The sequence below is a fragment of the Citrus sinensis genome, chromosome 8 (assembly GCF_022201045.2).
Source record: "Citrus sinensis cultivar Valencia sweet orange chromosome 8, DVS_A1.0, whole genome shotgun sequence".
NCBI classification, from domain to species: domain Eukaryota; kingdom Viridiplantae; phylum Streptophyta; class Magnoliopsida; order Sapindales; family Rutaceae; genus Citrus; species Citrus sinensis.
This window is the reverse complement of record NC_068563.1, coordinates 839,933-865,569: the sequence shown is the minus strand read 5'-3', so window position 1 is coordinate 865,569 and position 25,637 is coordinate 839,933. Positions and strand designations below refer to the sequence as shown.

General features: G+C 34.9%; 6 protein-coding genes across 8 annotated transcripts; 4 read left to right on the top strand and 2 right to left on the bottom strand.

Moving 5' to 3' along the window:
• The first annotated feature begins 521 nt into the window (after positions 1–521).
• On the top strand, positions 522–3,290 carry LOC102620196 (pentatricopeptide repeat-containing protein At4g35130, chloroplastic). Its single transcript, XM_006486643.4, has one exon. It carries the CDS (start codon positions 719–721, stop codon positions 3,149–3,151), a length of 2,433 nt encoding a protein of 810 aa, XP_006486706.2. The 5' UTR covers positions 522–718; the 3' UTR covers positions 3,152–3,290.
• Positions 3,291–5,389: 2,099 nt separating this feature from the next.
• On the bottom strand, positions 5,390–6,393 carry LOC102619920 (uncharacterized). Its single transcript, XM_006486642.4, has one exon. It carries the CDS (start codon positions 6,102–6,104, stop codon positions 5,607–5,609), a length of 498 nt encoding a protein of 165 aa, XP_006486705.2. The 5' UTR covers positions 6,105–6,393; the 3' UTR covers positions 5,390–5,606.
• Positions 6,394–9,159: 2,766 nt separating this feature from the next.
• LOC102619624 (probable polyamine transporter At1g31830) lies at positions 9,160–10,893 on the top strand. Its single transcript, XM_006486641.4, has one exon. It carries the CDS (start codon positions 9,400–9,402, stop codon positions 10,810–10,812), a length of 1,413 nt encoding a protein of 470 aa, XP_006486704.2. The 5' UTR covers positions 9,160–9,399; the 3' UTR covers positions 10,813–10,893.
• Positions 10,894–11,087: 194 nt separating this feature from the next.
• Positions 11,088–13,124, top strand: LOC102619334 (serine/threonine protein phosphatase 2A 57 kDa regulatory subunit B' alpha isoform-like). The gene is made up of 2 exons (XM_006486640.4): positions 11,088–12,395; positions 12,496–13,124. The coding sequence occupies exons 1-2, from the start codon at positions 11,088–11,090 to the stop codon at positions 12,841–12,843; spliced, it is 1,656 nt and encodes a 551-aa protein (XP_006486703.1). The 3' UTR covers positions 12,844–13,124.
• Positions 13,125–13,390: 266 nt separating this feature from the next.
• LOC102618553 (hypothetical protein) lies at positions 13,391–15,214 on the top strand. Its single transcript, XM_006486637.3, has 6 exons — positions 13,391–13,542; positions 13,861–13,938; positions 14,034–14,134; positions 14,230–14,375; positions 14,567–14,648; positions 14,863–15,214. The coding sequence occupies exons 2-6, from the start codon at positions 13,896–13,898 to the stop codon at positions 14,974–14,976; spliced, it is 486 nt and encodes a 161-aa protein (XP_006486700.1). The 5' UTR covers positions 13,391–13,542; positions 13,861–13,895; the 3' UTR covers positions 14,977–15,214.
• A 232-nt stretch (positions 15,215–15,446) lies between these two features.
• On the bottom strand, positions 15,447–25,167 carry LOC102618840 (transportin-1). 3 transcript variants are annotated; one of them, XM_025101923.2, is made up of 30 exons: positions 24,774–25,167; positions 23,865–24,152; positions 23,517–23,606; positions 23,340–23,417; positions 23,164–23,244; positions 22,707–22,757; positions 22,372–22,457; positions 21,747–21,813; positions 21,595–21,651; positions 21,481–21,510; positions 21,302–21,361; positions 21,008–21,121; positions 20,455–20,568; positions 20,204–20,302; positions 19,781–19,906; positions 19,626–19,700; positions 19,380–19,451; positions 19,106–19,216; positions 18,500–18,583; positions 18,225–18,332; positions 17,813–17,914; positions 17,509–17,571; positions 17,360–17,434; positions 17,087–17,158; positions 16,865–16,989; positions 16,615–16,666; positions 16,430–16,498; positions 16,291–16,350; positions 16,071–16,150; positions 15,447–15,910 (listed from the first exon to the last, which is right to left on the bottom strand). In XM_025101923.2, the coding sequence occupies exons 1-30, from the start codon at positions 24,954–24,956 to the stop codon at positions 15,874–15,876; spliced, it is 2,709 nt and encodes a 902-aa protein (XP_024957691.2). In that variant the 5' UTR covers positions 24,957–25,167; the 3' UTR covers positions 15,447–15,873. The 3 variants fall into 3 exon arrangements, with proteins under 3 accessions (XP_024957691.2, XP_006486702.2, XP_006486701.2); XM_006486639.4 differs by having other exon boundaries at positions 16,033–16,150; positions 24,774–25,165; XM_006486638.4 differs by having other exon boundaries at positions 15,447–16,150; positions 24,774–25,164.
• Between the last annotated feature and the right edge of the window lie 470 nt (positions 25,168–25,637).

Below are 25,637 nucleotides of genomic sequence, written 5' to 3'. Positions count from 1 at the left end.
GGTAGCAATTTGACACAAGATTGACATAAAATTAGTAGGTTAAGGTTTGACTAAGTTGATATGAATATTATTTGTGCCATGTTTATGTTAAACAATGGATAAATTCCTACCCATATTTAAATTTAAATCCACTACACCATTAAGAATTAAACTCATTTTATTGTGAATATTTGTTCAATACCGTGGATATATTATCGTTGATAATGTGTTGAATAAAAATAAGATTTTAGCCATTAATAAGCCTTTTACTTAGTGGAGAACACTCACAATGTGTGAGAGTAAGTGTTCAAATCCCCTAAAACAATTATAAAGGTTTAATTCTTCTTTAATATAACCTTGTCTTTATAATTGTGTGATTGTATATATAATATAAGTTGTAATATAATCAATAGTGTCATATAATTTGAAAAAGAAAAAGGAAAAGACATTTTGGCCCAAAATGAGTAAGTTTTTGGCCAGTATATGGCTTTACAAAATTATAATATTCATTCGGATCCTTATAAATTAATAAAAAATGAAAACTGACGGCCCGGTGTCACAGTCAACAGTAATTGGACGGGTAAGATCCAGTAGGTGCACTGCAACATTTATCAGCACGAACCAGCAAATCTACAATACTAAGAGTTTAACGGTTACCCGATGATCCCCGCCAAAGCAGAGAAACCCTCATGCGATGATTTTTAACGGCTATTTTTCGAAATCTTGAAACCGCCCAAAGATGGCCACACCCGCACCTCTAGCTATTCACAGTCACTTCTTCAACTCCAACTCACCCACACGCAGAAACCCCTCACAAAAGCAATTCAAAATCCCAGAAACGAATCCAACCCCTAGTTTTGAAACCAATGCAAGAAGCTCAAAATCAACTCATATACACAAAAATCAAACAATTACTTCAAAAAAATCCATTGGACCTCGAAATATTACTAAGACTCGAGCTCTACAAGAGCTCGTTAGTTCAGGGTCTATGGAAAGTGCATGCTACTTGTTTGACAAAATGAGCTACTTAGATACTTATATCTGGAATGTTGTGATAAGAGGATTTGTTGATAATGGGTTGTTTCAAGAAGCTGTAGAATTTCATCATAGAATGGTGTGTGAAGGTTTCAAAGCTGATTATTTTACGTACCCGTTTGTGATTAAAGCATGCGCGGGGTTATTGTATTTGAGTGAAGGAGAAAAAGTTCACGGGAGTTTGTTTAAGAGTGGATTGAATTCGGATGTTTATGTCTGTAATTCACTTATTGTTATGTATATGAAGCTTGGGTGTGTGGAGTGTGCCGAGAGAGTGTTTGATGAAATGCCTGTCAGAGACACGGTGTCTTGGAATTCTATGATTGGTGGGTATTGTTCAGTTGGTGATGGCGTAAGCTCGTTGGTTTTCTTTAAAGAAATGCAAAATTGTGGATTGAGATATGATAGGTTTAGTCTGATAAGTGCTCTTGGTGCAATTTCTATTGAGGGTTGTCTAAAAATTGGTAAGGAAATTCATTGCCAAGTGATCAAAAGTGGGCTTGAAATGGATGTTATGGTTCAAACTTCCCTTGTTGATATGTATGGTAAATGTGGTGTGGTGGATTATGCTGAGAGATTATTTAATATGATTTTTCCTAGAAATATTGTTGCTTGGAATGCTATGGTAGGCGGGTATGTGGTAAATGCTCATTTTCTTGAATCATTTTCTTGCTTGAGAAAGATGCTAGAGGATGATAATCTGAATCCAGATTGTATTACAATTATTAACTTGCTCCCTTCTTGCACGAAATTGGGAGCTCTCTTGGAGGGTAAATCAATTCATGGCTACGCCATTAGAAAAGGGTTTCTCCCTAATGTTGCTTTGGAAACTGCTTTAATTGACATGTATGCAGGGTCTGGGGCGTTGAAAATGACAGAAAAATTATTTGGAAGCATGATTGAGAAAAACTTGGTGTCATGGAATGCCATGATTGCTGCTTATGTACGGAATGGGCAGAACAGAGAAGCCATGGAACTTTTTCAAGACCTATGGAGTGAACCTTTAAAGCCAGATGCAATGACATTTGCAAGCATCCTACCTGCCTATGCTGAAATAGCCACATTAAGTGATAGTATGCAGATCCATTCTCTTATCACCAAACTTGGGCTTGTTTCAAACATTTATATTTCAAATTCAATTGTTTATACGTATGCAAAGTGCGGGGACCTCCAGACTGCGAGAGTAATTTTTTATGGCATAATGGGTAAGGATGTAGTTTCATGGAATGTGATCATTATGGCTTATGCAATTCATGGCTTGGGGAAAATCTCCATCCAGTTGTTTTCTGAGATGAGGGAAAAGGGCATAAAACCCAATGAGAGTACTTTTGTATCCCTGTTATCATCTTGCAGTATTTCTGGCATGGTGGATGAAGGATGGAATTACTTTGATTCAATGAGAAAGGATTATGGTATCGTTCCTGGAATTGAGCACTATGGTTGTATAATAGATCTTCTTGGTCGTATTGGGAACCTCGACCAAGCCAAACGTTTCATCGAAGAAATGCCATCAGCCCCAACAGCCAGGATATGGGGTGCCTTACTGACTGCCAGCAGAAAAAATAATGACATAGTCTCAGCTGAATTTGCAGCAAGGCATGTTTTATCCTCAGCACAAGATAATACAGGCTGTTATGTCTTGCTTTCTAATATGTATGCTGAAGCTGGGAGGTGGGAAGATGTAGAGCAGATTAAAGCTATTATGGAGAAAGAAGGGCTGAAGAAAACAACTGGCTGTAGCATGTTCGAGAAAAATGGTGAAACTCACAGGTTCATCAATCAAGACAGGTCCCACAGCAAAACTTACTTGATTTATAATGTCTTGGATATTCTCTTAAGGAAGATAGGGGAAGATTTTTATATTCATAATGTTTCTAAGTTCAGCCCGGCACATTTGATGAAAAATAGAGCAAAATCACCACAGCATCACAGTGTAAGACTAGCTATTTCTTTCGGTTTGATTTCGACAAGTGTTGGGAACCCAGTTCTTGTTAGAAACAACACCAGAATATGTGAAGATTGCCACAGTGCCGTGAAGAAGATTTCAGAAATCACTAAAAGAGAGCTAATAGTTAGAGATCCTAAATGTTTTCACCACTTCAGAAATGGCTGCTGCTCATGTGGAGATTATTGGTGACTGCATTTATGTTAAACTTAGAACAGAATCTTTCGGACAAAAGGAAAAAGAGAGAAAATAGAATACCAACTATGTATATACATCACTCAAATCATATGTTACTTCATTTAAGGAGCAATAGAATTTAAAAATTCTTCCAGCTTCCTCTCTCCATTTATGTATGCATTTTCGAATTTTATTTATCTAGAATCAATTGAAGCATGTGGAGGATCTGGAAGCCGATGAGATGCATATAAAAGATAAGAGGGAACCAATCAAATATTGAAAAAACAGAAAGTTTTGCCAATGAAAATGAAAGTTCACCAACTAAATTAACCATAATCACCTTTTGAAAGGAAGATAAGATTGTCAATGGGAACTATGGTCTTAAACTGACACCTAAGCTTCATTGAAACTCTGCTGAAGTTTCCTTCATGACTTGCATTATCAGCTCATCACCCTCACCCATTAAAATTATAATAAAGCTAACTATTATTTGTTAAATGAGTTGATAAATAGGTCGAGAATCTGCAATTCAATTTCAGCAACTGCATTGAGGCGCGTAAACGCACAGGCTATCAGAATGTGTTTTTGGGATCAACCATTTTAAGCTGCAAAGCAATAAATATCAGAATATGCGAACATCGTGAAACAGCATCCTTACCCTTCCCTTGGCATAGCGAAGAACTGCATAACTATGATTTTTAAGAATCCCATTGTTCAAATTTGATGATATTGATATTGAAAAATGTTAAATTAGTAACATTAATATCATAATAAATAATAATGATTATATAATAGAATCTCTATAAATTAATATTTGATAAATTGATAATCTCGATTAAATAATAGTTTTTACTAGTCCCAACTTAGGATCAAAGTAGTAAATTGATAATTCGAAAAATTTATAAGATAATTTTAAAAAAAATCATATTTTCTATAGCATTCACTTACCAAATAAATTAATAATTACCTAATTTGAAATTAAATTAATGTGATATGTCGTGTGACATTTGTAAAATATGTTTTTAGTGTTATTTGCTGCTTCTTGAAATTGTTTTGAAATTAAATCTCATTTCTAATGTAAAATTTTAATTTACCTTGTTGTTTTGCAACAAACGTAAGATGGGTTCCATATGTCATCTTTAATATAGAAAAAAAAAACTCTACAATAGTTTAATTACTATCAATGTAAGAAAATTAATTCTTATTCAAACAAAACATAATAAATACTATACACGTGATCATATTTTACAAATGGAAAGAATTTGTTCATAAATTAATAATTCATCAATTTATTGATATTCTAATATTTAATAAATTTTACACGATCCTAATATTATCGATTTATCGAAGTTTTATTGTATTAAAATGAAAATCTCAAATGAGACTATCTCATCACATCATTATACACAGCATAGTCTACAAGCGTGCAAAATATAATTTTAAAATGGGTTATTATCATTTTACTACTTCAAAAATTGTCAAATATTAAATGACTACAACAAGTCTTGTCTCCTATTATTTTCCTATTATATCTTTATAAAAATATCTTTTACTATTTTTCTGTTACAACAAATATCATTTTACTATTTTTTTCGTTACAACCGTTAGTTAACCCGTTAGTTGACTAACAAAATATCAATTTTACCCTTCATGATTAAAAAAATAATAATAAGATAAATTTGTAATCCATATATCATAATTCCATCAAAAAGAATTATGTTGGTATTTTATATCCATTTTAATAAATATATTACAAATTTATTTTGTAAATAAGTTTCAAGTTTTTTTTTTAATCATGAAGGGTGAAATTAGTATTTTGTTAGTCAACTAACTAGTCAACTAACGGTTATAACGAAAAAGTAGTAAAATGATATTTTTATAAAGATATAATAGAAAAATGATAGAAAACAATACTTATTATAGTCATTTAATATTTGACAAATTTTAAAGTAGTGAAATGATAATAACCCTTTAAAAATCGGTGCCTAAGAAAAAAGAAATTAGACCAAGGCTTACCCATGAAAAAGAAGAGTATAATTTGAAAGTATATCCCTAATACATCCAATATATATCCGGCACTTGTAAATGTTTACAAAAGAAACATAAATCCTTTATAGGGATCATAACTCTTTCTGTCTTAATAGAGAAGAGATCTTACCATGGTAAATTAAAGAGAACTTGAGCTAACAATTCACCTAAAGCCAATTACTGTGGTGAAATTATAAACAAATTAACCACAGAGCTGTTAAAAAATTATAGTGAGAAAAGAATGGCTGTCTGTATTCAATAATTTTGTCTGTCTACTTACGCGTCACCGACTAAAAAGAATAGAATAAAACAAAATTTAAAAAGAAAAACACGTAAGTGAAAAGTGAAAACAAAAAAAGAGTCAATATTTACAAATTGACCCAATATCCACGGGTCAAAACCAAAACTTCCAAACAAAAAACAATAAAAGATCTCTAAAGTTTCAGTCGACTTTCTTATCATCTTCATCTCTCAAACTCCTCAAAACGACATCGTGTATCCACCCAAAGCACTCACATTGACAGCAGCAACACACGGTGTCTTTGAATTTACCAAAAAACCCTCTGCTACCGCCAACCTCCGGGGGGCTGGACATAGGCTGCAAGTAAGCCAGAGCAGCTTGTTTTACAAGTGGGTTCTTGATGGGGATCTCGTGCCAGCTCGAGTTGTTCGTCGGTGACGTGATCGCCGCCGCCGACGACGGTGACAACGGCAACAAGTCCTTCAGGCTTGTGTAGCTTACTGATTCTACAGTTATCGTCGCTATGTCACATATCTCAAACTGATTGTCGTCATCATCATCATCATCATCATCATCGTGTGATAAACCGTTGCTGCTTAAGAAAAAAGCACAAGTGCTTAAAGACAAATCGTGGTCTAAACTTGTGTTTAGCTTTTGCGTTGTGTTCGTGTTTGGAGCCTTAACGATATGTTCATCCATGAATATGGTAGATAGGTTTTTGCGAGCTAATGAAGGAGACAAAAGAAAACTAAACGGAAGTTTAATTCTTAATAAAGAATGAAAAAAATGGATTTTTTTTTTCTTTTAAGAAGGGAGTGTTTGATATTTATATTTTTGGAGGTTTTGAGAGTGAATAGTTTACACAGATTTGTCATTGATTCTTAGGTTGTTTTTTTTTTTTAAGTTGGAGTGAGTGTGTGTTTAGTGAGATAGATTTTGTAGTTAGGAGGGAGTTGTAATTATTGTAATTAAAGAACCAATGGTTGTACCAATAGGCTTTTGGTCCAGTGTGAGAGTCCTTTCACTTATAATTTTGAAGGATTCGAGCTTTCATACAAATATTTATTGGGATTATTTACAATCCTCCTTTAATTATTAAATAATTGAGTGGAATCAGTCTATCCACTCATATTTTCAGTCAGTCTATTTCTCACGAAATGTGAGAAGAGTGGACAGCTCTCGAATATTTAAGAGGGTTTGAAGAATTTAAGCAGCGCTTCAGAGGAGTACATGCCACGAATAAGGTTCCAATTGTAGAATCTATTTGTAAATATTAATTGTAATAACTACAATACTTCAGAGGAGTACATGCCACGAATAATGTCTCAATTGTAGAATCTGTTTGTAAATATTAATTATAATACCTGTATAACAGTATTAAAAAAAAAAAAAAACCAATGGTTGTGTGCAAATTTGCTGACTTTCTTAAGTGAGTTGAGTAGCTTTTTTGTCTGAATCTTAATTTTATGAATCACACGGCACAATTAACATCTTGCATAAGGAGAACATTATCATTCTTTTCAATCTTTTGCATTTTATCACACAACACAATTAACATATGGCATAAGGAGAACATTATCATTCTTTTTAATCTTTTGCTGTTATCCTGAGGTTGCCTTCTATAATGGTTGGCGCTGGTTATGGTTAGAGAGTGACTCTTCTACAGCGCCCTCGTGCCTCACTAATTAAGATTATAAGCTTCCTTATCTTCTTCGCAATAAATGAATCTATTGTTTTTATTTACTAAAGAAGATGGAATTTAGGTGTTCTCATATATACAGATAGCGGAATTCAGTTGTTGATTTTTTGACAAACTTGAGATTATCATATATTTCTTTCACCTGGTGGGATTATCCACCAGTTTTCTTTTTAGAAGAACTTTTTAGAAGATGCTTGGGTTTATCTATGTATCTTTTTGTTACTTGTAATTTTTCTTTCTTTTTTTCCTTAATAATAAATTTTTTCTCATTTATTAAAAAAAAATAACCATATGAGTTAAGAAAAAAAATGGAAATCTGAATATGGTTGTCCAAAATAGAAGGTCGACACAAATATCTTGGTTAGAAGTCAAATTTGGTGAGTTATAAGATTGAAATTAAACCCACCAATTACGCAAGATGTTAATTATTATAAATTGATATTAAGAACAAGTTTGGTAATGTTGTACCTTTTAAAATAATTAGTATTAGCTATTGTAGAAATAATCAGTTGTGATGATAGTCAATTAAATATTTGGTAAAATTTATTTTTAAAAGTGCTGTGAGTTTTAAAAGTAATTAGATGTATTGGTAAATCTTATTGTTAAATTATTGTACGAATGTAAATGATTAAATTGGACATAATATCGAATAACACTTATTTGAAATGTAAATGATTAAATTGGACATAATATCGAATAACACTTATTTGAAAATTTATAAAAATGTATATAAAATATATTTTTATTGTGTCTATGTAATAATCGATAACTAAAATAAATTTTTATATCATCAATTTTATTTTTTATTTTGTTATCTCAATGTAATTGTAATAAGAATAATAATCTATTTAAAGTTAATGATTTTATTTTTTATTAACAAGAATAATTTTGAATTTTTATGATATATATGAGGATATATATGGAATTGTATTAAGTATAAAACTGATTCTTAAAATCATATTTTGAAAAGTTAGTCATTCTCATCTTTTCAAAATCTGCTCTAGAATGGAATGATTTTACCAAAGTTATTTTTAAAAAAAATTACTAAGTAGTAAAATTAGTTTTTTTACATTTCAAAATTACTTTTGAGCCTCCCATAATAATTCAAAACGGGCCCCAAATATATTAACATTCTCGATAACTATAGAGTTTAAATATTAGAAAATAATATTCTAAAGAGTGATGGTATCGAATGCAAATTAAGTTTGTATGATATGTCATATCTATCTCTACTACTCTATATCCATTTTAATTGTATATCAACTATGAAGTATGCAAGTTTTATACGTAAACATAAACGAGCATATGTGATTATTGGGAGTATACATATAAAGCACCTAATTTTATTAATTAATTTTCATAAATATATTTCTTTTTATGAGAGAGATTCATCTTCTCATAGATTCATACATGTAATTGTTTAATTATATCTATTTTTAATATATCTAAACAAACGTTTCAATATCTGCTCATATGGTATGTTTTCTACCCGAAGAGGTGAAGAAACTAATTTGCTAAGTAAATTTTAGGTAAAAAAAAAAAAGTTTGCTAATAAGTTCCCATAATTTATTGAGTTAAATAATACTAATAAAAAAATTGTCCTAATTTAGTCAAAATTGATAGATAAGTAACATACACGACGGAGAGTGAAAAATATAAATGAAACCGTAATTTCGAACTTTTTCCACGAGAAATAAAAATTTACATTTATCCGGCAATGAATCCCCATAATAATAAGTAACTCCTCGTTGAAAGCATTTGACTTTTTCTTCTGAAATTTTGGTAATGCAATTCCTTTCTGGCATTTTATAGAATAAAATTGCCAAAGCCCGACGTGACCACGTGACATCTAATACAGTGACACGTTGCATTTGAAGAGGACGCGTAGATGGCTACTCATGCGTCAACACTCGACACGTAAACATTACATGACAACTAAACGAAGCTTCTCACTTCTCACTTGTTCATCATCTATGCCTCCTGTTTCATTGACTGAGACATGACATGAAATGTCATCAAACTCATACCGACATTAACAACGTTTCAGGTGCATTTATCTTTTCTGGGTCTAAATAAGTTTTTATTCTATTAGTGAAACTAATTAGATTGTCTTATATATGCTTTTGTGACACTATGTCTGTTATGAATGTTATTCGATGGGCGGCTTCATTTTTCTTAATCTTTAACATGAGAAGAATTGTCGCGTTTGTCTAAATCTACGTTTATTAATTATCTGATGTTGCATGCAGAAGAAGAGAAATCTATTAACGAGATAGACAAAAGTTTGTTCCATTGATGGAGTCCAACAATGTTCATTATGTACAATTAGGTGAAGATTCATCACCCAAGCTAGAGAGGTTTCAAAAGGTTTCAGTTATACCTCTAGTTTTTCTCATCTTTTATGAGGTTTCTGGTGGACCCTTTGGTGTTGAGGATAGTGTCATGGCAGCAGGTCCCTTGTTAGCCCTCATCGGATTCCTGTTTTTTCCGTTTATATGGAGCATTCCGGAGGCCCTGATTACTGCTGAAATGGGTACTATGTTTCCTGAAAATGGTGGATATGTTGTTTGGGTTGCGTCAGCTTTAGGTCCTCATTGGGGTTTCCAACAAGGTTGGATGAAATGGCTGAGTGGGGTTATCGATAATGCATTGTATCCGGTTTTGTTTCTTGATTATCTTAAATCCGCAATCCCGGCTTTAGAAGGAGGTTTTCCGAGAATTGTAGCAGTGTTGCTTTTGACTACGGCTCTTACTTATATGAACTATAGAGGTTTAACTATTGTTGGCTGGGTTGCTATAGTATTAGGAGTGTTTTCGCTTGTTCCTTTTGCGTTGATGGGACTTATTGCAATTCCTAGGCTGAAGCCTTGGAGATGGTGTATGGTTGATTTGAAGAATGTGAACTGGGGTTTGTACTTGAACACTCTTTTTTGGAATTTGAACTATTGGGATTCAATTAGCACGCTTGTTGGAGAAGTGGAAGACCCAGGAAAAACTCTCCCGAGAGCACTCTTCTATGCACTGATACTGGTTGTTTTCGCGTACTTTTTCCCTCTTTTGATTGGCACAGGAGCAGCTCCTGTTCATCGGGAGCTGTGGTCTGATGGGTATTTCTCAGTTATTGCTAAATTGATTGGAGGTGTATGGTTGAGAACTTGGATCCAAGGGGCTTCTGCTGTGTCAAACATGGGAATGTTTATAGCTGAAATGAGCAGCGACTCTTTCCAACTTTTGGGAATGGCAGAACGTGGAATGCTTCCTGAAATCTTTGCCAGGCGGTCTCAGTATGGAACCCCACTAGTAGGGATCTTATTCTCTGCTTCTGGGGTGATATTGCTCTCATGGTTGAGCTTCCAAGAGATTGTAGCAGCAGAGAACTTTTTATACTGTTTTGCAATGATCATGGAATTCATAGCATTCGTGAAACTACGAATGCAGTACCCGGAAGCTATTCGTCCATATAAGGTACCTCTAGGAACTGTGGGAGCAATTTTTTTATGCATTCCTCCAACTCTGTTGATTTTAGTGGTTTTAGCACTTGCTTCTCCTAAAGTCATGGCTATTAGCGTCATTGCTGTTTTGATTGGGTTTTTCATTCAGCCTTGTATGACTTATGCTGAGAAAAGGCAATGGTTCAGATTCTCTATGAGTTCAGATCTTCCAGATATCCTTTCTGCATCTGCCGATCCCCAACACAATGAATCATGACTGCTTGAACTTTTTTTCTGTTCTAAATTTTGAATGTCATATTTGCGATTTTCCTATGCCAATATAAGCTATGTTTGTGAATTTTAAAACTTCTTCTCTATTATGGAGAGCCCCTAGTTTCATAATGCATAGATTGATAGGGTGGTGAGGCACATGTCTGATTGTCTGTTGCACTGGATGAATATGACAATCAGTGTTGTCCTTTTGTTGATGTCCCCATCTGAGTTGCAGAAAGCTGTTTAGATTATTATTTTACTAAACCCAGTGAAATCCACATGGCGTCCACCGAGGTAAGGAGAAAGAACAAAGAAGATCTCTTAGTTATAACATTGTCATTTTACTTGTCACATTTCTATATGACTTGGGAGGAGAAATTTCATAGGAGCTCAATATCGGATATTACAACACTTTTCGTCTATAAAACACCGCTGTCCTTTTGGCCTTTCTTTCATGACCCACAAGAAATAAAGATAAAACAAAACACAGAAACACTCTCTCTTTTTTTCATCATTCATAGAACAAAGAAAATGGGTGGCGTCAGAGGCTCTCCTGTAGCCTCTTCAAAGAAGAAATCATCTACTCTTCAGTACTTGTTTGATCTAGATTCCAGGGCTAACTCTGGCAGCAATCACTCCAGTCCTAATAACAATGGCTTGCAATCTCCTTATGATTCCGAAAAAGAGGAAATCCTTTCTGCAATCTCTATCTGCAACACTATTTTCACATTCACTGATCCTTCAGAGTCCCCTGAACAGCAAGACCTCAAGCGGTTCAAGCTTTTGCAGCTGCTTTCCATCACAAAGTCACCGAAAAAACAACTGGACGATTATATTCTATCGCATCTCATTTCCATGATATCAGCAAATCTCTTCCGGCCACTGCCTCCTCCGATAAGTACCCCCATCACTGGGGATTTACCTGAGGATGAAGAACTCTTTTCCAGTCCTCAACCTTTATGGCCACACCTGCAGATTGTTTATGATATTCTCCTTAGACTTGTCCTCCACGTGGATCCCAAGACACTTCGTGATTATATTGATCATCGTTTCCTGACCAATCTCCTCTCCCTGTTTCAATCCGAAGACCTGAGAGAACGTGACAGCTTGAAGAATATATATCACCGGATATATGCCAAGTTCACCTTTTACCGATCATTCATGAGGAAAGCAATGAACGATGTGTTCTTGCAGTATAATTTCGAGACAGAGAAGCACTGTGGCATCGGTGAGCTACTTGAGATATGGGGAAGTATCATTAATGGTTTCACAGTTCCACTCAAGGAAGAGCACAAGCTCTTCCTAATAAGAGTGCTGATTCCCTTGCACAAGTCTAAGGGAATGCAGGCTTATCACAGGCAGCTGGCTTATTGTGTTTCTCAGTTTGTGCAGAAAGAGCCTGCACTCGGTGGGCTTGTTGCTAGAGGGATTCTAAAGTATTGGCCGGTCACCAACTGCCGGAAGGAGGTTTTGCTTATTGGAGAACTTGAAGAACTGGTTGACAGCATAGACCCGGCTCAGTATAGGAGGCTAGCTCTGCCTTTATGCACCAAAATAACAAAATGCTTGAACAGTTGCAACTCAGAGGTTACCAAAAAATGCTAAAGTTTCTTCTGTTCTGTATGGCTTTCTCAAAGTAATTTAACATATCTCTAATCATTTGTTGTCTCAATTGCTTCTAATTCAGGTTGCTGAGAGAGCACTGTATGTATGGAACAATGAGCAGTTTGTGAGAATGGTATCATCCTCGCTGGAAGATGTATTCCCAGTGATAGTTGAAGGCATGGAGAAGAACCTAAAGTTGCACTGGAGCAAGAGTGTGAAGCAACTAACAGAAAATGTCAAAGTAATGCTGGAACAAATGGATCCAAATTTATACTCCAAATGCCTGGAAGCCACTGAAATCAGAGAATCCGCAGCTCGACAAGAAGAGATGAAGAGGAAAGAGAAATGGAGACGAATTGAAACATTGGCTGCAGCAAAGAAACAGAATCAGTTCCTTCAACCGCAGCAATATATACGTGTTCCTCATTGAAAGAACAATGCATAATGCTATTTTCTGGCCTTTGAGTGTTTTCAGAACAAAACCAGCTTTAACATGATTATAGAAACTAAATATATTAAATATAACAGAAGCCTTATTGTTATATCATTCTATGCGACAATTTAGTGTTCATGTAAAATAATTAATGTAATTTGCCGGCTAAAGAGATGCCGGTTTTGTTCATTTAGAAGGTCAAACATGCAAAACCAATAACTGGGATCAAGCCTACGAAGAAAGAAAACGGTTTATATAAGGGAAGTTTACACCCTATATCTTTTATACCATCTTTCAAGATTTAATTGACTATTGTAACACACACCACCAAATTCTTGTTAACAAATGGGATTAGCAAGTAGCAATCTACAATATAAGAGAAAAATTGAACGAAAAGGTACCAAGATTAGATAACTAGGTCTGAAGTTAAATGACGGAGCAATTATAAATCCTTGGTGAAATGTACACAACAATTAAACGACAAGTCGTTTAACGCTCAATCCACCCTGTGCTGCCTGTGCGTTTTGTTCTATAACTTAAAAGGGTTAATTTCGTGATTTCGTTAGTCCAAATAGGACATAATTCTAAAATTGGTATGCCAATAGTATTTATTCTCAAATTCCTCCCGCCGTTCGCGCTCCTTCAGAGGCAAACAGCCGGCGGCCATCTCCAACGACTTCGTCAGTGAGTTAAACGGTGCGTTTTTGTTTGATGTTTTCCCATAATTGAATATAACGAAAAACACTTTGCTTTATCCAAGGTTGAAGTTTTGGGTATGCTCTGATTTCATAAAGCAAAATTGTAAATAAACCAAAAAAAAAAACGTTTTTGCCTATCTGGGCATCTCTACTCCTGCAAACCTAGTTGAAAAAGTTATTTTTATCATTGAATTGAGCTTTCTTCTTGCAAAATTGGTTAAAAAATGAACATCTTTTTTCATTCCCTTTTAAGTGAGTCATGTACGAGAAATAGTTAATGAGAGATGCTGAAGTTTATATTTTGATTATGTTGCAGTAGATGAAATTGAGTGAGTTGGTGTAGACGCTAGAATGGTTATGGTTATGGTTTCTGGGTTGCTGGCTAATTGTCCAGGTTCTCTCTTTATCTGACTTTTTCTGGTTTATTTGTTACGATTTGTAATTTTATTGTATTGAAATGTTGCATAATTTGCTTCTCCATGTCAATAGGTTTGATTCATTCTAGTCAGCGTACAAAACTACCTATTGAAGCTGGGAGATGTAATAGGATAAGATTCATTGATTACAGTGCCATTCAACCCGTTGAAAGGGTAATTTTTAATTTTCTTGCTTTTATGGTCATGAATTCTGTATTCGAGTGGAGTCTAAGTTCTCATTAGTGAATTTTGAATTTCGTTCTTTGTAGATTCTTGGAGGATTTCGTTATCCTCTTGCAAACCATTTGGGCAACAATTGTGTTAATTCTGTGGGGAGAGATTATAACCAATTGACTTATAATGATGACATACCTGAGGAGCCCTTTTGGTTAAGTCTCGTCAAGGACATCATCTGGTAACATTGCTGCAGGCTTGGTTATTGTTTTCCTAGTCACGTTCAATATATTTTGGATGTCTGGTGGTCGATTCATAATTAGTATACTGTTTCCCATTTGGTGAATTGCATAAGAATTGGATCCATTTGTTGATCATGAAGAAAGGATACAGGTAGTATGTGTCAACTAATTAATGTTTTCTCCTTTCTAGGGCTTTGAAATCTTTATTCCTATTTCTGGTTGGGCAGCCTAGTCAGCTCAAGCACATAGAGTGGCCAGGCTTTCAGAGCACGGTATGTATGGTTGTTTTGAAGTTCATGTTGTAGTTTTGAACTAATGATTCCTAAGCAATATATAAGCTGATTACTGCATCAATATGCATGTCCAATTCTGTTGTATATGGCATATTTTTGAGTCAATTTATATACCATGTGTCAATCTGTTGAAGTTTGGATTAAGGTAAATGCAAATCGAGATAGTAATCCAGGTTTTACTTATTTCATGCAGCTGAAGACTGCTACTCTCACTCTTGTTCTTGTAGCATTGCTAATTGTTGCACTATCATCTGTTGACTCTGCCCTTAGCTTTATCCTGGCTTTACTTCTTAGAAGAACCCCATAAAATGAGCATCTGTTCGCAATGTATGATCTTGGTTGTACTTTGACTGCTCAGATCTTAGTAAGCAGAATGAGCTAAGATCCTAAAGAGTTTTATCAGTGAAGCAGAAAATTGACGTATGTATGAAGATGAAGCTGAGCTACTTGGGACAGTTATCATAAACACCGCATTGTTAAGAATCGACTCAAAGATTGGAGGCTTTTGTATATGAGTTTTATCATAAACTTTATCATTCTTCATACATTTTTAGTATATTGTTCGCGGGGGCCAGGGGGATTTGTATTTGTGGGGGGTGGAAGGTAAAAATGGAAGCATTTGAGAATGGCATCAGTGTTTTGTTGTTCCAAATTTACTGGGCTGAATCTCCTCTCATAGTCTGCAATGTCTTCAACTCTTTGCGTACAAACCTCCAAATAATCAAGGCAATCGAAGGTCTATATATTCAAATAATTTCGTTTTCAACATGCTCAAGAAAACTCAGAAGATTCAAAACAATTTTATTGACCCCACAACCCAAAATTCACAATTGTTGAATGCATAAAGAATTAATTGTTTCAGACATCGAAGTTACAAGATTTAACACAACTCACGATGAACTATTAATAAATTGATGCTAAAAGCCCTTGTACAAAATCTGTGGAAAACCCAACCGTCGCCTATCAGCTGAAATAATAAGAAAAAGAAAACTCGACCGACATTTAAAAACCATGAACCAAAAGCCTTAATTAATACTTTTGGTCACCCTTGAAACACTAAACGCTAAGATAAATACTCCCAAAAGCTTGAAAAGCTGCACCCTGTACATATCCACATTCAAACCTCAGGTTGCTTCATTTCTTAAGACCCAATGCTGCGGGGGAGGACCGATGCATATATAAATGTTTGGAGAGGATAGCAACTTCAAGCTTTAATGATTAAGGTGACTATACTGTCATGCCTGAAAAAATTTTGGCCAAAACTTTGATATATGCTTAAATGAATGACACCTCCGATATCATCAGGGAATGCAGAATAACCGACAGAAGCATTGCCGATGCACAAATTTGAAGAATCACATACTGAAGACAAGTCAGCACCAAAGACCAGGGAACTATTACACTTGATATTTTGACAGCTTGTCCTTCACTGGGGGCTCCAAAGCAGACATACACTGGTCCCATGCTCCATTTCTAAGCATCTGCAGAAACATTGTCAAATTTTAATTATTGACAACTCTCTTATTGAACCAGGCTGAGAATGGGTGAAAATTTCTTGCCCCGAACAAAGAAAAATTCACTATTTAAACATATATAAGCACCAAACAAAAGCATCACTAACCTGTTTATAACCATGCAACACCTGGCAAACTTCATTATGTAGCTCTTCACTTCTTATTTCCTGTAAAAAGAAGCTAACTTAACCAGAAAGAGCCAAAAAAAATAACACTTAGTAAAATTAAATGCAATGTTATCCTTACATGCCAACTAGCAATGGCTCTGCACATGAAAACAAGTGAACTTAGAGCCCCTGATGGATTCGCTTTTACCTGAAAAAGAAAACAAATTGTGGACATCCAAGCACAGATTCAGTTATTGATGCAAGTATACACAAGGGGAAAAGGGTCCAATCCCAATGGTAATTATCATGGAAGCAATCGCATACCATTGCACAAAGACCTCGGAATGCATCCTCCTTTTCAGTATCATCACGGATCCTGCCATAACAAGCAAAGTGCTAGTAAAAAACTATAGGCATAAAGGCCCGTGATATCAAATGTGGAGTCTATGCAGAGAAACAAAAAATGAGGAATATGTCTCAGTCCTTGCAATAAGCAATCCCAGGTGAAACTATAGGTCTCCATATGTCAAGCAACCATTCGTCAATGATTAGACACAGGTAAATGAATACTTACATAGACAAAGCAATGCACCAAGGTTGCATGAAATGTTCCATGTGGGGCGACACAAGTTCTGGGCAAACCCACGCAAGCCTTCCAAGTGTAATTGCACTATTTTCTATGAGTGACTTGTTCAACTCCTGCTTAGAATGAATTGATGTTTCATAGAAATCACATACACTAAGATAACGTAAACACACAGCAACAAAAGCTAAGAAAGTTTCGAGAAATGATCACCTCAGAGTGTTTAAGGATTGGGACCAAGCACAAGACAACTGTCATAACAATTGGAGAAATTTCTTGACGAGCCTGAAATAAGAAGTATAAAACATAATTGCAAAGTGATTGAGTTTAATCTTGTGGTAGGCTCAAATCAGTTACAACAAGTACAGAGCTAAACAAGTTTCCCGTTGTACTTAATTTGAATTCTAGCCACCTCCGATTAAACAGTCAAACAGAAAACTGTTTAATCTAGCATGATGAAGCAGCACCATCAAGAGCTTTTCATACCTTAACAGCTAATTCTCCAATAGCCCAACAAGCATTATTTGCAACTGACACAGTTTCTTTCAGCTTAGGAGTGTTCTGCACGGAGCATATCATGTAAATGTATACATAGCCAAATATAAAGCTTCAAATCAAAAGATAGTTTCACTTACCAGTTGCTTGGCTGCAATATCAAGAAAATCAGACAACCGAGCTTGCAAATGAACAGGACATACCTAATTGAAATTATCAAAAGCATTGACAAACATCAGGCATCAGATAAACAAATCAAAACTTTTTAACCAAGAGAAATAAATGCTTTCAAGTGGCCGCCAGTGTATTAAATTGAATGTTACAAGTATAAACATGAAAGTAGTTATAAGTTTTCACATCTCATTAGCAGCTCATGGGGGCGGAGACTTAGTTTATAGTCCAGGCACTAAACTTCATAGCCTGGCAGGAATCTTTTGAACTTACTCTTGCAAGGTCCCCAAGAAGGGCAAAGGCACTTTGTCGGACATCCGAAGCATCATCCATGCAACATTGCAGAAGCATATCCCTCAAATTACTTTGTGCAACCTGTGGAGAAAACCATATAAGAGGAAGAGCAGGCATTCAAATTCACTGTACATAGCATTCCTTCCACGGGAAACCAAAACTCGCTAGAAGTTGAAATTCTCAACAAACATTTCCTTTCATTGGTGTAAATGTTAAATTCTTCATGTCAGAGAGCAACCTTCAGAGAAAATATTAATTTTTCTTAATGGAAAGTAATGGGGAGTAACAACCACCAAGTACGAGGAATTAAGACTCAAAAATATCTTTTATTAGTTAAAATACATTTTCTTTTAGGACTTTTCCAAGTCAAATTTGGAAAAAGGGAAATTACCAAACTCTCGATCCCACTACCAAGACCCTCCGCAAGTCCAGAAAGCAGATCGAGACAGCATACAACAAACTCTTTATCATACTGAGCTCCAGCTGCAACAGAATCAACCTGCAATAGATATTCCAGGTAATGTATCTGAAAAACTGAGCAAAATATGCCTTTGAAAAGATGTGAGTAATATCATGAAATCAGGAAAGCAAATGAAACGAAGTAACAGTACAAAAAGAAACTTCAAACAATATATATTAAATATCTACAGATCAATCAATTGAAACCTTTGCCAGTTGTTGGGTCTGGATGATATTTATGCACCTCTGGAATACAGGCTGAGCAAATTGAGTGAATCCAGCGCCCAATGCCTGAAAGAAGTAAATAAGCCTTTATTATTCCTTGGTTTGCACTAGTTCCAATATTAAATGTTACAACTTGTCAAAATCATAAAAGTCTAACAAAAACATGCATTTTCGCTAATATAAGTCAATGTTCCTATATGCTGCTAATCAAAATTTATTCTGCAGAGCTAGATACTGCAAACAGAATCCCTGATGGCATTGTATCTCCAAGTTCCTTGATTTTGAACATTATTTCATATGCTGGATAAATGCCTTTCACATCATTATTCTATACCTAACACCTGTTACTCATCCACTTCAGTGATCAGAATATATAGAAAATGAAAATATCTATCTTAGCCCCCAGGGGCATGGTCAAGTGGTTTTTAAGCAGCTTTATTTGGCTGGTCACATAAGGGGAGGTAAGGAGCTAAAAAATTTTCCCAAACCCCTTGTATAATTTTTTTTTTTCCCTATCTTAAGATTGTAACTAAAATCTTAAAAATAGAAAACAAGGAAAATAGATAATGTCAAAATATTAATCCACACCTGTGCTATGGATGTAAAACACTCAAGCAGTGGAAAGAGATCTTTATCTGAATTTGGAAGCTGCTGCCACTTTGCAATTAAAGGTGGCATCAAAATATCAAGATAAACAGGCTGCATATCATCAAGATAGTTATTTGCCACATATTTCTATACAATGCAATATGAAATAAATTTTGGTACAACTTTAAACCCATATAAATTACTGAAGAAAAGAATACAAAAGCAAAAGACAAGACAGAAGCATAAGTGGATGTTCTTAGCATGACAACAATACCTGGTTTAGTTCGAATCCAACAGCATCAGCCAGAGTTCCAATAGCATCATATACAATTCTGAGGTTCCGTCTCTGAATATAATGATATGCATACAAAAGAGATTTTAAAATTTCTCAGGAAAAAAAAAAAAATTATGAAAAAGAAGTAAAAAACAGTGTGAACCTATAAGGTAATCAACTGGCATCACATCTAACTATTGCAACTTCAAAAAGGAACTTCATATACGAAATATAGCAGCAAATGACCTGATATTTTCCAAAAGCCATCATAAGGTGCTGTAAGATTATTTCTAAACGTGGTGCTAACTCTTCTGCAGCCTCCTGCAAATTAAATCAACCATTGATATCTCCAAGTCCTAAACCTAAAAATGAAACCATTAAACTACAGCTATGGAAAGAACCTCTTCAAGTGTCGCAAACGCAGAACAAGCAGCCTCTTGCACCCGCTTGTTGGTATCCAGTATTCTCTTTAAAAGGCCCATAAGGACCTTCTCAAATTGTTCACGACCATTCTGGTGGCCGATGTCCTAGTGTGGATGAAAAAGAAAAGTTAGTCAACCGTAGGAAGTAACCAAAAATAAATATTCTTCCATGCACGACTCTCCTGGTTTGCAATTCAGCATCTATAGAGGAATAATCAAGTAAGCTGGAGTACAATTATAAAAAGTATGACCTTGCCTTCCTTAATACTTCAGCAATAATGACAGGTTCTTTCATCCTAGTAATATTACTGTATATTCTATATTTTGTTACAGAAAAAGAAAAAAGAAAAAAGAAAAAAAAAGTTTCCTGTCCATTTTCAATGTCATTATTTAGAAATATACCTGCACAATAAATTTGCTGAATCGAGAAAGGGTCCAACAAGAAATACTTCGTATCAAAGGAAACTTATCATCTAAAAGAGGGATAAGAAATGCCACAATCTGCACGCGTAAATCATTTAACGTTGAGAATCAGAAAAAGCATAACCAAACCTAGAGAATAAATATATCATCATATTTGCATCCACTATTCTACACTCATTTGGAATCTGATCCACAATTTGAGCCAAAGGAGATCACTCAACAAAGATTACCTCAGATAGATGAGGATAAAGCCCTTTAATGCAACCTTCAGCTATAGCACCAAGAGCCAAAACAGCAGCTTCCCTGTCTTTCCAGGCTTCATCACCACTGGCAGACAACTTAGCCTGCAAAAATTCTTTAGAACTGAGAACATGAAAAGCGAATGGCTTACAAAGAATTTTAAATAATAAGATAAAATTCTATGACAAAACTCCCCAACCAAGGATTTACAGGTCATAGACTACTACTGGTTTCCTATTGGTATCACTTTTAATCTATAAACCACACAACCACCAAAAATTCAAACTAGCACCAAAGACTACTACTTTTGCATTTGGCCATAAAAGCAAGTTTTGTAGAGATTGACTATTTGAGTATCACATATTCCAAAAGCAACCGCAGATGTGCATTTATAATAAATTAATAGGCCAGCTGCGTCCGCCCTTTTTTACATGGATCCAATTGAGGTATCATCCCTTACAAGGACAGAAATAATGAAACAAGCAAGAAAATTAAAATTTTTGAAACTGTAGTTTTTCAGAGTGTAAAATATGTTTATGTAACCTGAATAACAGGCATCAAAGTTGGAAGAATCTCATCCCCAAAAACATTTGAGAGGACATCTAGAGCCGCTGCACTGCACTTCCGTAGATTCCATACATTAACGATATCATCATCCTGCAAAAAGATAATCATAAATAAACTTAATGATCTCATCTTTTTAATAGTAAAAAAACCACATCATAGCTTCAAGAAAATAAAAATAAACCACATCATAATTAGCTACATTAACCAAATAACATTAATAAACCAAACAGTTTAAAATTCCTAAAGATGTTGTATGACACAGTAACTTACATCATCTTCTGGGTTCTCCGACCCATGCAACCGTGAAGAATGAAAACGAGGTTTTAGATCCTGTGGTGGCAAACAGTCATGGCGGGAAGACAATCTCAAACTCAATAAACACATCAAATAAGATAATATAGCTTCAACAAAATATAAAATAAGTGAATGAAAAACAGAAAAGTCCAAACCTGATCTCGATCTGGGAGAGACTCATCCTCCTGCAGAAACAAATTACTGATGCATTAGATAAAAATTATATCATTCAGAATCAACCAACACAACTTAGACACAGAAAATCTAACCTCAGCCTCAACAAGTGACTCATCATCATCAGCATATATCATATTTGACAGAAGAACCTACAAATTTTTTGGAGATTTATGAAACACATTCAAATGGATCTTGAAAAATTTAATGAGAAGAGAAGGAAAGGCTAAACAAATCATTAGCTAACCGGAACTAAACGTGGCAAGAATTCTTTTAGGTTCTCATGTGGTAACTGAGCCTCGAAGTATGAATGCCTGCCAGAAATAATCATCAATGAAACGCAAACATTAAAGCAAAAAAAAAATTACCGAGAAAAGAAAAGGTAAACATTAATACAGTGTTGTGGCATATGTCTAGCAATCAGAAAAAGAGTGCTGGATCTGAAGGTCATAATACGAAAGACTGCTTGCCTCTCCAGTGAATTATTTACACTCAACCATTTTTTGTATCATACAAATATAAAGTAATGAGATGACTATAAACAGATAAATGAGCAAATAAACATTGCATACAATCCCTTATTCCCCAAGAAGAACAATGCCAAACTATCACCAGGGTTTAATGACTACTGAAACAGGCTGCAAGCATATTTACAGTGCATAAAGTGCTTTCAGGAAATAACATTAGACACAAGCACGGTGTGTACTTCATATTCTGCTCGATTATTCTACACTACAAACCTAGAATTCAACATACAACCACAATTAATAAAAGAATGATATATTGCAGTGCACTAATCTTTAATGTTCCGATGAGCCTACAATTGAATGTCAGTAAAGAGATTTAGATTTATTCACAAAGCAGATGATTACCAGAATTCGCAAGCTTCAAGAGCCACATCATCATCAGTGTCCTTGTTCACTTGCAACATGTATTCAAATAAATTCCTCAGATGTGGCTGCAATAGTGCAAAATCCATCAGCAACAACAGAAAGGAGAAGGGTGGCATAGGGAGGAAAATGACAAAAGAAAACAAAAACACACATGGCGAAAAGTTATCGTATGGAAATTAAAACTCTTTGATCAGACAGGAACAAGATTTGAAGAAGAGAAGAAAGCATGCAACAAAAACACAAATTAAGACCTAAAAAGAATACAGATATAGATCAATAATTTGACAGTAAATTGAGACAAGCAAGAAACCCACCTCCAAGAAAGATGGTCGGACTTCAATTAGCAGGTTAAATGCTGCACATACCTGTAGAGGTAGAAAGTATGCATATAAGACCTCAGCAAAGCTTCTCAGCAATTTAACAGTCAAAAATCTGCTGCTAGACCATAAAACGACAACCCAAAAAAAAAAACTCAAAGGAGGTGTCATGTTGAAAAGAGAGATCTCAAATATCCGACAAGAACATAGTCAAATGACAGCCACACCTTAAGCACCATACTAAGGTCAATATATATAATTCAGAAGATACCGATTTCACATGCTCATGAAAATAATAAATAATCAACGTTTTACCATCAGACACAGTGCAGCACCAGAAAGCACATTACTAAAAGTACAGAGAGATTACTTTTAGCATGTTTGCAACTTGGTGCCACAATAATACCTACAATTAAAAATCATTTATATACAAATGAACAAACAGAATGCTTACCAATTTCCGCACTTCTGCAGAGGGGTCATTAGAAAGAAGAAATAAACCCTGAAGGTATTGATCCATGGATACAAATAACGCCTGCATGGAATAAAACATAATATTCATTGTCAACCCAAAGGACAAGAATAACATCCTAAGGTAAATAAGAAAGCAAACAATCTAAGTATACTCACAGAAGGCATTAGCATGATGAATTGATTTACAGAACCCAAGGACAGCTTTCTTAGTGAGGTATGTGGTGACTGGAAAAACTGATCATTGAGAAAACCAGAATATGAATAAGTAAACAAATAAATAAAAGAGCAGGCATCGTTATGGAATTCTGGTGTAAATTAAAACAGTTAAGTCACCTGCAATAACCGAGGAAGGAAGATGTTGATGGGACATTCAGCCAACCCAGGTACGTCTGAATCCAACACTTGGGGGATATCTTCACAAATCTGTGTTAAATTGAATCATGACTACGTAAATTACTCTCACCATCACCAACTCATAAATCCGCACTCAAAATATGTTCGAAAATAACAACTAGAAGCGTACTGAATGCGAAAAGAGAATTGTATTTCATAGACAGACAGTAACGTCCGACAACTAAACCCAAAAGTTCAAGTTGGAGCAGCTAAAGCTTCATTGAATGCATCAGTATAAATCAGAAAACTAACAGCAGAAAGATTCATTAATTCTAGGATAAAATATACCTTAGACAATGCATCCATAGCACCTTCCATATGATTTATGTCATTACTGTCCAAGCAAGTTACAAGAGCTTGCAACAGCTCCAGCCATCCTGCAATTCCCCCAAGTTGAACAACAACACTAACAATTGTCCCAACAGTTGATCTGATGTGTCTATCTGCTGCTCCTAAACAAGGCAACAACTCTGATTTTATGTACTGTTGGTTTGAAGGAGACATGGATTTGTAAGCTGTTCTAAGGTTGTTTTTCAGCAGCAAACCAGCAGCTTGTCTAATCTCCACCGATTTACCCTGTTTAATGTTCGCACAAAAGTATAATGACCAATAATTAAACCCAAGCTTTAAAATCTCATCATCACCGAGAAGCTATTGATGTCCTTTGTCGAATCAGGCTTCCTTGTATTTATAAACTCTTACAAAACAGCAAGCAAAACACTGAAATTTGCAACCATAAAAAGAATGGAGAAGAAGAAAATAAAATTTAAAGAAAAATGTATTTTCTGAAAGTCAATTTGCATGTAAAAGTATTCCAAAAGTTGATCATTATCATAAGATTGAAGTAAATTAAACATTCTACAAGTTCATAAAAGGAACCTTAAGTGAGTGACTTCAAATCGAAACCAACTTTACTGCTGATTAAACCCTAATAAGAAATCCACCCAAACCCACTATCAATGAGGGAAAAAAAAAGAACAAAAAACCCAATTAAAAAGAAAAAAAAAATATACATCAACACACTCTCCAAACAAAATAATTCAAAATACTCCAGTAAACAACCATATCCCAAGAACCCAGAAGCCCAATCAAACCTAAAATCAATAATTAAGGTAAAAATTTAAACTTTCCACTAAAAAGTAATAATTTGTACCATCCATCAAGCGAAAGAACTGAAATTTAGGGAACGGATAATACCTCAGCACGAGCAAGAATGAAAGCAAGGTAGTTATTGAAATCAGGAAACTGAGAGTACTGCTGAAGCTGCTGCCAAATCTGAGACTTGTCAGCAGTTGAAGATGGCGATATCTGCTGCTCTAACAAGCGACAGATCTCATTAAACCCTTGTTCTTGCGGCTGCCACGCGACACTGGTCGCCATCTTTACTGCTGATGATTATGATTAAAGAGAAAGAGAGAGAGAGAGATTGTGCGGGTTTTATGTTTGGACAAGTTTCAGAGATTTTGGAGGGCAGAGACAAAGAGAAGTACTAATTAAGAGACTCTCTGGGTTTTGCTTATTATTGCATTTATATTGTACAAGCCAATTAGAAAATCTTAGTAATAATTAATATGGATTTTGTGTTTCTTGCACTCTATGAATTGATCTACCACGTTTTATTTTTATCTTTTACTTCTTATGCTGTTTTCAACAAGGGAGATTGACCCTCAGACCCTTTAGGTTTGATCAAAAGATACTGTTCACTCACATTATCTTCTTGATGAATGTTACGGAGTACAAAAATTTTGATGAACATTGATGTCTTAATCTCCATTGAAATGGGTATAATTTATTAACGAAAAATTTTGATATGTATTTTTAAGACCATGCAAGTTTAGGTGTCCATTTAAAAACTGCAGAGGTTAGTTGTAGATTGCAACAAATTTTAGAACAAACCGCACTTTTTGGCGTAAATTGAAGGAAGCAAAGATTGTTTTATGTGACTTGTGATTGGTTATACAAGCTAGAATACCAATTAAATGACTATTGTTGTTGTAAAATATTTTATGGCGCATGGAGTATATTTCATCTAGAATATATATATATATATATATATATATA

Bases quoted from the DNA above. Each gene is read 5' to 3' on its own strand.
- LOC102619624 (XM_006486641.4), top strand. From the start codon at position 9,400: ATGGAGTCCAACAATGTTCATTATGTACAATTAGGTGAAGATTCATCA.
- LOC102618553 (XM_006486637.3), top strand. From the start codon at position 13,896: ATGGTTATGGTTATGGTTTCTGGGTTGCTGGCTAATTGTCCAG. The intron at 13,939-14,033 runs GTTCTCTCTTTA...CCATGTCAATAG, and splicing joins GTTGCTGGCTAATTGTCCAG to GTTTGATTCATTCTAGTCAG. The intron at 14,135-14,229 runs GTAATTTTTAAT...CGTTCTTTGTAG, and splicing joins CCATTCAACCCGTTGAAAGG to ATTCTTGGAGGATTTCGTTA.
- LOC102619920 (XM_006486642.4), bottom strand. From the start codon at position 6,104: ATGGATGAACATATCGTTAAGGCTCCAAACACGAACACAACGCAAAAG.
- LOC102618840 (XM_025101923.2), bottom strand. From the start codon at position 24,956: ATGGCGACCAGTGTCGCGTGGCAGCCGCAAGAACAAGGGTTTAATGAG. The intron at 21,122-21,301 runs GTAAGTTACTGT...ATCTTTTTGCAG, and splicing joins CGGAGAACCCAGAAGATGAT to GATGATGATATCGTTAATGT. The intron at 20,303-20,454 runs GTAATCTTTGTT...TTACGCGTGCAG, and splicing joins TTTATCCTCATCTATCTGAG to ATTGTGGCATTTCTTATCCC.
- LOC102620196 (XM_006486643.4), top strand. From the start codon at position 719: ATGGCCACACCCGCACCTCTAGCTATTCACAGTCACTTCTTCAACTCC.
- LOC102619334 (XM_006486640.4), top strand. From the start codon at position 11,088: ATGGCGTCCACCGAGGTAAGGAGAAAGAACAAAGAAGATCTCTTAGTT. The intron at 12,396-12,495 runs GTTACCAAAAAA...CTTCTAATTCAG, and splicing joins TGAACAGTTGCAACTCAGAG to GTTGCTGAGAGAGCACTGTA.